General features: G+C 37.2%; 1 protein-coding gene across 1 annotated transcript; it reads left to right on the top strand.

Moving 5' to 3' along the window:
• Positions 1–74: 74 nt before the first annotated feature.
• Positions 75–2,445, top strand: LOC9653612 (DNA-directed RNA polymerase III subunit RPC3). The gene is made up of 14 exons (XM_002985710.2): positions 75–167; positions 239–386; positions 439–548; positions 624–711; positions 776–921; positions 978–1,127; positions 1,183–1,281; positions 1,348–1,459; positions 1,520–1,654; positions 1,708–1,745; positions 1,797–1,886; positions 1,948–2,031; positions 2,078–2,236; positions 2,289–2,445. The coding sequence occupies exons 1-14, from the start codon at positions 99–101 to the stop codon at positions 2,424–2,426; spliced, it is 1,566 nt and encodes a 521-aa protein (XP_002985756.1). The 5' UTR covers positions 75–98; the 3' UTR covers positions 2,427–2,445.
• The last annotated feature ends 11,651 nt before the right edge of the window (positions 2,446–14,096 follow it).

Raw genomic sequence — 14,096 nt, 5'->3', positions numbered from 1 at the left:
TAGGGTTTAATCTGGTCCCCGGTTCGAATCTGGCCAACTCTGAAAATTAGGGTTCTTGGGTAAAGTTTTATGTGGGTTTAGGGTTTGTGGTGTGGTTCATGGCTGCTGGATACGCGGGGAAGCTAGCGTGTTTCCTCATCAAGGATCAATTTGGGGACCTTGTCCATGTAAGTTTCATCCTATGCTAACGCAGCGCAAATAGAATCGATGAATAGAGAAATGGTGGGTGTTTTTGCAGAGCGTGTGCGAGTGCTTGATCTCTAGAGGGCAGCTTTCGTTGCCTGAGATTGGCAGCTTCACTCTCCTCGCTCGCCCGCAGCTCGCCAGCTGCCTGCTCGTCTTGATCCAGCACAATTGCGTCCAGGCATTCAAGGTCCTCGACGAAGGTTTGCAGAGATCGAACAGTTTTCCCTCTTAAAGTTTTTTTTTTCTTTGTAGACAACTTGGAAGCTCGATTGCGCTACACTGCTATTGTGGATCACATTGTTCTTCGAGCGTGCTTTCCATTGTTCGTAGAGCTTATACGTGAAAAGACTGGAAATGATCAGGTTGGCTTTCTTTTTTTCTTTCTCTTTTCTTGCTAAAATGCTGGTTTTGTCTTCTTCTTTTTTAAAAAAAAAAAGTCCGAGGAGCTGGCTCTGGGCTTGCTACAGCACGGTCGATTAACTCTGGAGCAACTAATTAAGCGTGATGCCGAATGTAGCAACTCAGGTAAATTCTAGCGGAAAAAAGGAAACAATCTTCCTCAAGACAAAGTCATGCTTTTGATTTGCAGAGGATGCTCAGTCCCAATTCATGGAAGCGTTCACAAATCTTTTACAACATAAACTTGTGGAGCGCTGCCCGAGACCGGAAGCTGTGCTTGGCTTTTCTGATAACGCCGGCGATGGACGTCCTGCGAAGAAGGCTCGCGGCTCCAGCGTGAGTTCACACCTTTTTGCGTGCCTCCAACTCTGTTCCTTTGTTTCTCCTCTCAGAAGAAACGTTCTCTTCCTCTTAATTTTGAAACACAAGTGCGACGTGTGCTTGCCGCGGCTGCTCCCATGGAGGCCGAGCGTTTTAGAGGTCCCTCGAGGTGGATCATGGACGAAGATGCTGCAGCTTCCACCCCTTCTACAGGCGAAAAGGTTTTTCTTTTTTCTTCAGACCTGGTTCTATCTTAATACGTCGCATTATACGTAGCGAAAACATGGAGCATTGTGGGATTCAAGTTCCATGGACGAGAAAGAAGTTCTATGGCGGGTGAACTTCGAGGAGTGCGTCAAGCTGTTAAGACATAAGGTAGATAAATTCTGTTTGGTAAAATTTTCTTCATTCTTCTTGACACACTTCTGTTTGATAGTTCAGGCTTGCGCGTGTCATGTAAATTTCAGTTTTGGTTCCGACGCAAAGACTGTGGTTGAAGCAATGCTCGAAGCAACCAGAAAAACTGAAACGACAGTGAAGGCTGCCTTCTCAGGTAAGATCATTTTCCATATCGTCTAGAAGAATTACGCGGCATTTACCCTGAAGCTTGTAGACGCTTTAACCCTCAACGACATACTTATACTGAGGTCGGACTGGACAGCCCCAGTGGTTCGTAACGCTCTTAAAAGAATGGTGGAGGAAGGATTCATAAACTCGGTTGGAGACGCCGGTTCTCACTACACAGTTGGTACGTTCTTTTGCTATCCATGGCATTCGTCGTTAAGTTTTGGATCCAAGCAGCAATGCAGAAGATTGTGGAACTGGCCAGGAAAACCGAGGTATTGCCTCATACGATATGATTAGAACGCCTCGTTTTACATTGCTCACAGGTGGAGTCTATAGTATCACAGAGGTTTGGAAAGCCATCGTCTAGGATTCTAAGGCTTCTCAGCAAGAAGGGTGGCTCAGAACAGAAAGCGGTCAGCTTTTTTCATGTTTTTCTTTCCTCTTCGTCCAGTTTATGTGAAGACTTTTAACCAGATTTCCGAGAAATGCTTGATACCTGATAAGGAAGCCTGGCAGCTCCTTTACCAGCTGATGAAGGAGCGTTACATTGAGCTACAGGTAAGGTTTGTTCTCTTCCCCCCCATTACTATATTTCTATACGCAGGAAGTTCCAAAGTCTGCTGGGGATCGTGCCCCCGCAAGAACTTTTTATTTGTGGCACGTAGATTTCAGCAAGCTCTCTTCTGTGGTGCTGGAGGATATGTACCATGCAGCTTACAATCTCCACAGGCAGATCGAGCACCGATTAGAGCACGAAAAAGAGGTTGGTGGCTTTTACTCTCCCTGAGTTTGTACTAAGAAGGTTGAAACTGTAGCTGCTTATTATACCGACGACAGGCTCATTGTCGAATGAGCAGCAGCAGAAGCTTGATCGTCTCCAGTCGATTGTGAAGATTCTGGAAGTGTCTATCTTCAAGCTGATGAATACAATCATGCTATATGATTTTTATTGAAAATATGATTTTGACCTAACAGCAGCTCCGTGTCATATTGATACCAAATTATAGAAACCTGTGGAAAGATAACCACCACAAGTCCAAAGCTAACAGACGTGCCTCAAGCAGCCACGCTACCTTCCTCTCAAGCTCAAGCTCCTCTCCAGCGATCTGGACCAACTGCATTGGCAATGGAGGAGTCCCTTCTCTCAGCCTCAGCATGACAATCTTTTTTCCTGCAACTGGATTCACAAAATTCACTATCGAAAAACAAAGAGCTCTTAGGAAACAGTCATATCCATTCAAAAGTATAGTTAACCACTTGAGATATTAGTTTAACTCTTATTAGGTTCTATTACTTAAAATGTGACTCTACTTAATAAAAGGTGATTAAGTATATAGTGGGCAAGGATGGGCTTAAATGGATTATGAGAAAGTCCAAAAAATCTAAGAATGGAAATGACTGTCAAATGTATATGAATTAAGGGCATTTTTAGGATTATATAAGTACTATGTAAGGTTTATCAATCATTAGTCAAGAGTTACTTTGGTTTTAATGAACCAAATGAGAAATAGGAAAATGGTATAGACAATGGAATATGAAAAAGCATTTATCCACCTCAAAAGAAAGTTGAAAAAGGCTTCTATATTAGTGTTATCAATTTTTTTTAAAAACTTTAAGGTAAAAATGAATGTTTTGGATTTTACATTGGGTGTGGTCTTGAAACAAGATAATCACTCAATAACATTCTTTTCAAAGAAGTTGGATAAAGTTTAATAAAAGTGGTTTGCCTATGAAAGAACTATTTATAGCGATCAAAACGTTTATAGAGTGGTTTGGGAAACACTTTAATATATACATGGATAACATAGTAAGAAAACACTTCTTGTCACACTTGACCTTCATAGGAAATAGCAATAGGAGCTTAATGTTTTGGCCAAATTAAATTGTGACATCCTTTATAAACTCAGAAAGAATAATATTATAGTGGATGCTCTAAGTCAGAAAGTAAATATAAAGTTTAGTAGTATCTAGTGCAATAACAACTTTCTAAAATGATGTACAAATAACATATAAAGATAATGCACTAGGTATTGTTAAAGAATAAAGTGGCATGAGATACTCACCAATAATGCAAGTTGCCAAGGGAAGAAGAAATTAGTTATGTGGAACATAATAGATTTATTTAATATAAGTAGACAAAAGTGTATGTTCCAAAAAAGGAACTAAGGATGGTAACCTTTGAAAAGTGTCATAACAGACACCCAAGATGATAAGTTTGTTTAAGAGAAAATATTACTAACTGAATATAATTAAAGATATACAAGACTATATAAAGACATGCCTAACATATTAATAGATGAAGGATGTAACTAGTGGAGGCTTATTACAAAGCCTCTTAATCCCAAATGATCTATAGAAATGCCTCATAATGCATTTTATTATGAGACTCCCTCAAAATAAGGAGTTTAATGTTATATTTATGGTGGTAGATTAGTTTTTGAAAATGGTATATTTCATACCCATCATAACAAAAGTGGATGCAAAAGGTGTGATGAAGTTATTCTTTGAACTAGTGGTTCAAATGCAAGAAAGGCCAAAAGAAATCATTTTAGACCGAGATAAAATATTCAGTAGTAAAAACTAGAAAACTCTTCTAAAATAATATCACACCAAGTTGAAATTTAGCACAATCTATTACCCACAAACAAGTATTGAGTATTAAATATTTTTGACAAATGGATAAATGAAAAAGATGAATAGGCCATTAAAAAATTATTTGTAATATTATATCTTTGAACAAAATAAATTGGGCAAGTCATTTAAGACTTCCAATAATGCATTATAACAACTGACCACATTTGAGTATTAGTGTAAGTCCATAGAAAGTTATCAATAGACAAACCATTTAAAGCTTTGGGGCATGGAGTACAAACTTTTTGAGAACTTCTAAAATCATAGAAACATTTCCAAGATAACATAAGAGGTATGGAACTATGCAAGAAGTGAAAGGAAAGATCATTTGTATAAGTTCTAGATCACATTTATGTTTTGGCATCAGTATCCCTATTATACGTTTGGGATCCTCACATCCCACACCCCCTTATATAAAAGTTTGCTTTGGGCTTTCACCCTAGTCTCAAGAGTTAGTCTCTAATACAAGTTTAAAAACTTATTAAATATGAAAGGGCATTAGATCGTGAATTGAAATGGGAATAACATAATGGTATTTAAGACGCTTTCTATATTTTGTAAATATGCTTCAGTTATAAATCTAAACACTCACCATAAATAGCATATAGGACCAAAATGGGACTAACACATGGTGCATGATAGTGAGGGTGTCTAGTGAATATAGTAGTTATCACAAAATATTATTAAGAGACTAAATTCAATATTATATAGATTTTCACACTAGCAAGTGCAAGTTAATGAATGACTTTCTTTAACTATGTCAAGTGTGATTGACTAATAATATTTAGGAATTTTGTATTTTTGTTATTCCTATCCCCAACTTGGATCAATTCCTAATTTGATTCCACATCTATGACAAAAAGAGTTATAATTTGTTGGTCTCCACCCAAATTAGTTGAGAAATTGGTTATTATATATGCATTTGACCAAAAGAGCATAAGGGAACCAATAGTATTAATCTTCTACTGTTATGGTAGTAAAGAGAGAATGTCTAAAAGGATTAGTTAACAAGTATCTTTCAATATTATAAATCATATTTACAATATAAAATTAGGATAAATGTTGAAAAGACAATCAATCAAATAAGGTATGGGAGTTTTGAGTTCTTAGTGATGCTCTTTAGACTATGTAATGAGCTAACAACATTCTTGACACTTATGAACCAAATCTTATACCTATCTGGATTAGTTTATAATTGTCTACAATGATGACATTTTAATTTATAATAAAACACTAAAAGAACATACCAAACACTTAACAAAGGTGTTTGATAAAGTAAGGGAACATAAATTGTACACTAAGGAGAACAAATATGACTTTACTCAATAAAAAGTAAATTTTTTTAGATATATGATAAGTAAGGATAGGCTTTAAGGTAAATCTTGAGAAAGTCTAAGTGATCTAGAAATGGGAGTAACTATACAATATATATGAATTAAAGGTATTTTTAGGTCTAAAGTTGGCTCTTGAACACTTTACTAAGTCACCTCACTTATCCATCTATATTCACTCTAGTCCTTGATTTAGTGTTCATATCATCACCCATCACGTGGATAGAACATTCTTCAATTATAATAACCTTCCCAGCCACATTAGTTCCTTTGGAGTCCTCCCTTTATTATCTTTCAAGGACTTAACAAACCCCACAAAGTCTAAAAGATGATTGCTTTAGGTTTTGGGGATGGTCCAAAGTTAAGTTGAGCTCAACTTATCATAAATTAATATAAGTCAATGTAGTCAACTATAACTCTTACAAAGAAAATCTATGTTAAGAAAATTAAAGTTTTGATAAACTTTAAAATAATAAAATATATAAATACCTAGGTCAAAAGTTTCTACTAGATTGAGTTATTTAGAAAAGATAAAGCTCATGAGAACTTATCTATTTTCTTATTAAAGTCTATCTTTGCAACTATTATATTTTGATTTTCTTGCAATTTGTTAAATAAACCTAAATATGAATCAAGATAAAAAAATTTGATGGGTATGTTCATCAAGGCAATATATATTTACATACTATTCATTCATTCGTTCTTAAGTAAAATAAAAAATCTATAACTAAGAGTTGTAGGGCAAATTAATGTGAGAATATTAATTTTGTTTCACCATCATAATCTTCATATTACATTTTTAGTCCTTATTACCCATTCATGAATGTAAAGGTCATTGTCATTATTGACAAAAATGCTCATATTACTTCCAAAACAATAGTTTAGAACAAATAAATGAAGAAATGAACATAGTGAAAAAAAACTATCAAATCTACTCTATAGAGCTTTCTATGGCATTTGTAATTTATATATTAATTCATATAAAAAAAGTCTACTTACCTACCTATAGCACAATCCTCTTATATAAGAAGACCAAGGTATATTTTTGGGATGAATCCCCACTAGCATTTTTCAAGAGTCATTTATGAATAATAATAATCAAAATCAAAATCTTTTAAAAGACTCAAAAGTGATATCACATCAAAGAATCAAGTTTATCTATATTTCCAAGAAAAAGGTAATTTCACACAAGAGAATGCATATGGTCTTGCGTGCTTGCATACTCTACTACTATAATATGGCTTGCTTGTCTATTTTTTTAGAAAGTTGGCACAAGTGTAGAAAAAAATATATATAGATGGTCATTAGAATGATAAATATTCTAGTATGTGTATCTAGAATTCTAGAAGCTCTTCTTTTCATAAGTAAACTATGATCATGAAATTTCATTTATGAGATTGACATTTCAAGAATCTGAGTATTATTAGTGTCATAATAAATAAACCTCATTCCCAAGACTAAAAATTAATATATAGTCATTATAGTATTTTTGTTATCCTTATGCTCCTTAGAAAGCTAAAAAGTTTAATATAGAAATGGCTTCAAGGAAATTCATTTCTACTCTGTAAACAATTAAAAGGAACGACTTGAAAGACAATTTATAGGGGTTTAAATATAGAGGGAAAGGGCTCATGAAAAAGAATCATTTTTCCAATCGATTAAAGGTTTTGAAATATTTAGGGTTAAATGTTTTTGAATAGTACTGGGTTAGATGACCTCCTGAGAAGTCCAAATTCAAGAGTTTACATTTGGTATTAAAGAGGTCTTCAGTCCAACTCTATTAGTTGGTTAGGGGAATCACACCACAAGTTAATTGACATCTAATTGATCCAGTTTGCTCTAGTTGGGCTCGACTCGAGGGGTAGGGTGTCAAAAGAGCGGGGCTCTCAGGAGAGTTGTAGCTCTCAACTTCTATTCATGAGGGTGTGAACTTGCAGAGAAGTGTGGTGGATTATAAGCAACCAAAAAGAACGATTTGAGAGATGATCAATAAAGGTTCAAATATAGAGAGAAAGAGCTCACAAACAAAAGTGCACCCTTTTTTTCAATCAGTTAAAGATCTTGGGATATTTAGGTTAAGTGTTTTTGAGTTTGAATAGTATTAGGTTGGGTGATCTCCTGGAAAGTCCAAATTCAGGAGCTTACATATTTGTACTTCCCTAACATCTCATATTAATTTCCACCTCCATCCCTAAAGTTTACCGACATTCTACATTCACCTCCACTATAACCATATTACAATCTTCTTTCTATTGGGGGTTTTTATGAAGTTGAATTAAAGCCCTCTATATACAAAACTTTGAATATTGTTATTAGAGAGGGATTACTGTAAGCAACCAAAGGGAATAACTCAAAAGACAATCCATAAAGGTATAAATATAAAAGGAAAAGACCCATGAATAACAGTGCACCCTCTTTTTCAATCAGTTAAGGGTCTTGGGATATTTGGGGTTAAATGTAATTGGGTTTGAATAGTATTGGGCTAGGTGACTTCTTGGGAAGTCCAAATTCAAGAGCTTACATTTGGTATCAAAGCAGGTCTTAGGTTTGACTCTATTGGTTGGCTAAAAGAATTGCATCACATGTTGATTCCAGTTTGCTCTAGCTGGGCTTGACCCGAGGGGTAGAGTGTCAAGAGAGTAGGGTTCTTAGGAGAGTTGCAACTCTTAGCTTTCATTCACAAGGGCGTGAACTTGTATGGAAGCGTGGTAGATTGTAAATAACCAAAAAAAACAATGTGAGAGACGATCCATAAAAGTTCAAATATAAAAGGAAAGGGCCCATGAATAAAAGTGCACCCTCTTTTTCAATTGGTTAAGGGTTTTAGGATATTTGGGGTTAAGTGTCCTTGGGTTTAAATAGTATTGGGTTGAATGACCTCATGGGAAGTCTAAATTCAAGAGATTACAATTACCTCCAATACTTCAAGAGCAATACCACATATTTTTGCAAGCTTTTGCTCTTGGTATGGCAAAACTACTTAAAAGCACAAAATGCTATTATATTCAATATCTAATATACTATCTTTTTTTTTAACAAGACAAATGTCTTTATGGGTTTACAAACTTTTCTTGAGCACTATAACAATTGCCTAACAACGGGTATAAAAAGTGTGGATATACAATAAATTAAAGAATAAGTTATAGACATATATCCACTATTGCTTCATGGTGAGGAACAACATCCCTTTGGGAAACAATGTATTGGTTAGTGTAGAATATGGGTTTTTTAAGCTATTTTAAAGTGGAATATAAGATTTGGAATTGCTTTACTATACTATTACATTGTCCCTTATATATATATATATATATATATATATATATATATATATATATATATAGACACACAAACACAAAAGTATTAGAATTAGATTTAGGAAAGAAGAAAATATGCAAGCTCTCTTACCACCTAATATATCATTTTTTAGGTGTGGATGACAAAGTCAATGATGGGGAGTTTCCTCAAGTTGAAATCTACTACACCCAATCCATAGAAAAGCTCACTTTTGATTTAGTAGGAATTAGTAAACAAATTGAGAGTTTGATTCTAAGATGCTTAATATGCCTTTTTTTCTTGGGTCAGGACATTTTTATGAGCTTTTATAGTTTTGTTAAACACTACCATAACTGCTACATAAATGGTGTTATAACTTTATACATAATTGTTGACAAGATATTGAAGGATGAGATGGCAATACATAAGAATTACAAACTGGTGGTTGCATGTGAGAATACCAATTTGCAATTATGGAATATGATATTAATATTGACAACTAACACTGACACTGTTACCAATATTTTGATATATGACAGGATTTTGTTCTCAAGTAAAGATTCATTTAACTTTCTTCTATCTCATCATTAATATATCATTTTGTTCTATACCTCCTTCTATATTAAGATTGTGCTTACTTTGCATCTATTAAGCCATAGCTTTTGCAAACTTTGGGAGACTTCTAAAACCTCCAACTCTAAAAACTTAAGGTGACTATAATTTATAAAACAAAACTAAATATGTATTGAAATCCTAATAAACATAGTTTACCTCCTTGAGATTAGAGGTAGCTCTAAGCTAGTGTTTGAATAAATGATATTCTTTAATAGCAAACACTGATCTACTAGAATCATATGCTACCTCCACCATTGTAATATATGTGATTATGGGATAAGATTTAGATATACTGTCACCGTGGATCTTTGGAACTTTGGGAGATAAATGGGGATAAAATAGCCATTAAGGGCTCTATTATCAAACAATTACCCTTTTCTTCAATTGGCTTAAAGGGAGAAAGATAGGGTGCACTATATGTGGTATCAAAGTGAATGGCATGAGTTCGATTCCCATTGATTAGTGGCTACTTAAAATTATAATATACCTTTGAGTAAGGTATATTCTTATCCCTAAATTTGAAATCGTATGTATTAGGCATCCATATGTATGTCCTTCCTCTTATGTGGAGTATTAGGTATCCACAAGGGATTGCGGTACAAATAGATGACTAGTTGCCTCATATGGAATAATTAGTCTACTGGAATAATTAGTCTACACAATGGAAGGATTGATATATTCAATGCAAAAATGGAGGTGTTGGTTCCCCTGTCACTATGGTGTAAGCGACTAAATTTTCCATTCTACTTTAGTCGCTTAACCACACCTCTGACCACTTGGAGGAGTCTCATTCACAACCTCCATAAGTCCAATCCAGGATTTGGGACTTGCTAGCCCCGAGAATAGCATCCATGCCACTCAACATTTGCACTTGGTCCAAGTGCTCCACGTGTCCGATCCCATGACCGACACTCAAAGGTACCACCGACATAGCAGCCCGTTACGCTAAGGCCATGCCCAATCACCTTTGCCACACTGGTAGTCCAATACCACTTGCATCACCGTCTTGGCTCTCCAAGACTAGGCAAACCATCCGTGAGTGGTCATCTCAGATCCACTCCTTAGCATCCTTAGGATGCCCACCGACAAGGGGAATAGCCTTCCCCAATATCCCTCTGTTAGTCCCCACTAAGTCCCTTTCTGCCCCTGGCCGTGTTTGCCAACACTGCCACTGGATCGAGACCCACAGGCCCGACCACTAAGTCCCACGGTCCTCTGGGACTTCCTCACCACACGACTGTGTCCTTGGTCACTACCCCAGAGGACTGCTCCTCTTCCTTTCCACAGTCTGGGCCTTTGGGACAACATTTCGGAACACCGTGGCCTTACGCGAGCCACCTGGGTACTCTCCTCGCCTTCTGCCCTTGGGTGCTCTAGCCATGGGCTTAGAGCGGGTTCCGTTGAGCCACACCAGGTATCCAAGTAGGTAGTGCCACCCACACTTGGACTGGGAGCATCGGCCAGTCGATCTCCCGGGGGAACTAGAGCCGGCTCTTGAACACTTCACCAAGCTACCCCGCTTGTCGGTCCATGTTCACTCTAGTCTTGGACTTCCCAGTGGGCAGCTCATCACCCAACACTGGGTCCGGCCTTCCTGGGCCAAACTGGCCTTTCCTGGCCAAACTGGCTCCACTGCAGTCCTCCCCCCTACTATACTTTTGGAGCTCACCAAACCCCCCAGGGTCTGGGAGACGAACGCTTTGGGCTTTCACCCTCTCAGGCTCCGGACTCGGACTCGGACTCAGACTCGGACTCGGACTCGGATTCGGACTCGGACTCGGGCTCGGGCTCGGTCTCGGCCTCGGGCTCGGGCTCGGTCTCGGTCCCGATCTCGGTCTCGGTCTCGGTCTCGGTCCCGGTCTCGGTCTCGACTTCGGACTCCATCTCGGACTCCATCTCGGACTCCATCTCGGACTCCATCTCGGACTCCATCTCGGGTCCATCTCGGGTCCATCTCGGACTCCATCTCGGGTTCCATCTCGGGTCCATCTCGGACTCCATCTCGGACTCCATTTCGGGTCCATCTCAGGTCCACCTCGGACTCCATCTCGGACTCCATTTCGGGTCCATCTCGGGTCCATCTCGGACTCCATCTCGGACTCCATCTCGGGTCCATTTCAGACTCCACTTCGGACTCCAACTCGGGTCCATCTCGGACTCCACTTCGGACTCCAACTCGGGTCCATCTCGGACTCCACTTCGGACTCCAACTCGAGTCCATCTCGGACACTCCCACGTGTCATGTGTTTGTCCTTTTGGGTCCCTTTTTGGAGCCTCGCCTTTTGTTCGCTTCGTGCTCGTTCCTCGAGCACTTCGTTGGGAGTTCCACTCCCGCTCTTGACTTTTCAAGTCGGAGCTTTTGGTCCAAACGTGTTACGCTCGTTTGGCTCTCGTTTCGGCCACTACCATGTGGCGCCCTTCCGGCTCCACTTTGGGGCCTAGGGATTTTGTGTCTCACATATGGATCCTTGAAACACATGGAATAACTAATCTACACAATGGAAGGATTGATAAATTTAGTGCGGAAATTCTACACAATGGAAGGATTGATATATTCAATGCAGAAATAGAGGTGTTGGTTCCCCTGTCACTATGGATCCTTGAAACACATGGAATAACTAGTTTACACAATGGAAGGATTGGTAAATTTAGTGCAGAAATAGAGGTGTTGGTTCCCCTGTCACCGTGGATCCTTGGAACACATGGAATAACTAGTCTACACAATGGAAGGATTGGTAAATTTAGTGCGGAAATTCTACACAATGGAAGGATTGATATATTCAATGCAGAAATGGAGGTGTTGGTTCCCCTGTCACTATGGATCCTTGAAACACATGGAATAACTAGTTTACACAATGGAAGGATTGGTAAATTTAGTGTAGAAATAGAGGTGTTGGTTCCCCTGTCACCGTGGATCCTTGGAACCTTAGAAAATAAATAAGGATAAAATAACCATTAAGGGCTCTCTCATCAAGCATCATTTGAATAACTTTGGTCCCTCCAAGCCAAAAACTGCCTAAGATGGCTAGCCTGAGCTCGACCTCAGGCAATTTCAGGGTCTGGTGGCCCGAGGTTATTTGAATAATCTTGGCCCCTCCAAGCCAAAAACTACTCATGGTGGCTATGAGCTTGACCTCGGGTAGTTTCGGGTCCGGTGGCCCAAGGTTATTTGAACATGTGTATTGGATTTGATATATACTATAGAGCAATCTTCAAAAGCATTAACATTTGAGGAAGGAAAATACTAGGAACAAGACCTTTTGTTGAGATGTTATACAATAAGATAAAGAGGAAGGTGACTCCACTAGCTCAAGAAGTGGCAATTATAGTTGAGGAAGTGGTTCATGGCACATTTATGGAATACAATTCCCAAACTTCTATTAATGATATGAAAAATGTTCACTTATAAAGTGTTGTTTTTTCTTTATTGGTGAAGATATTGGCATAGATTTTGGAGCAAAAAGCTCTCACATGCTTGATATTAAATACCATTTTGCTCCAAGATATTGCACATTATCAAAATAGAATATAGAGAGTACACAATTATTATTCAATACTTTCCTTCTTGCACATGTCCAAACTTTATTAAACACAAGAAACATAAGAAAGCATATATGTACTACATTTTTATCAACACTTTACACTAAGATCCTAAAGTGGACATTTATATACACCAGGCAAGCCTTACTACTGCTAAATTGTAAGACTTTTGGAGCTAATAATATTCTCCAAGACTATCAATATTTATTCTCTATCGGTAATATATACTTTATATACTTTATATACTTTATATAATTAATAATAAAGCATTCATTTCATTTAATATACTTATAGGTTTTATTTTCATAATACTACCTATAATACTAAAGTGTCTTTGTGTTTGTCTTTACCATCTCAAAACATATTTCATAGTAGTTTAGGGCTATAATATTGCAATATGTTACAAGAGTGTATATGTTGTTGTACTGATTGTTACTACTGTTTCCACCAAAAGCTAAAAAACAAATGACACATTTCTTGAAAGTTATAGTGCAATTTTTTAAAACAAATAAAAAGGCATTCTTTTTCACCTAATTTATTGCACCTTTTATCATTGCGTTTATCTCCAATACATGATCATTATCTTTATTATCCTCTTTTTCTATCTTTTATATGGTTTAGATGTGTTGTGCAATGGGATGAATATTGCAACTCCTAATCCTTGAATTACTACCCTGAGAAGAAAGATTTTAAGAGTTGAAACTACCAACATTAGAACCATTTTATTTTATGCTTTGACAAACTTACCTATAATAACATATAGTAAATATTTAAATTCTTGGACAAGAAGCCTCCTCTAAAATAGTTTTATCCATATAAAATGTAGAGAGTTATGAAAATATAGTATAAAGTTAGGTTTTGTATAACCTTAATTTTTTAAATTTATAATATTTGTATTAAACTACAATTGAAAATTGAGCTCAGCTCACGAGCTCAACTTTTCAGCTCATGAACTCAAGAGTGGTTTGCGCTCTAGGTTTTCACCCTTAGACTGCCTTGGACTTGGTCTTGGTCTTAGACTTCATTTCAACTCGAACTTAGACTTAAATTTAGACTCAAACTCAATCTTGATTTCAATTTCAATCTCAATCTCGATCTTAGTCTCAATCTCAGCCTCCATCTCCATCTTAGACTCAATTTCAGACTTAGTGTTAGACTTAGTCTCAGACTCAATCTAGGCCTTAAATTTTGGACTTTATCCCAAACTTGGTCTTAAACTCAATTTCGTACTTA

Source organism: Selaginella moellendorffii, unplaced genomic scaffold (genome assembly GCF_000143415.4).
Source record: "Selaginella moellendorffii unplaced genomic scaffold, v1.0 SELMOscaffold_69, whole genome shotgun sequence".
NCBI classification, from domain to species: domain Eukaryota; kingdom Viridiplantae; phylum Streptophyta; class Lycopodiopsida; order Selaginellales; family Selaginellaceae; genus Selaginella; species Selaginella moellendorffii.
Note: the sequence above shows the minus strand (reverse complement) of the source record. Positions and strands in the feature narration are given on the sequence as shown.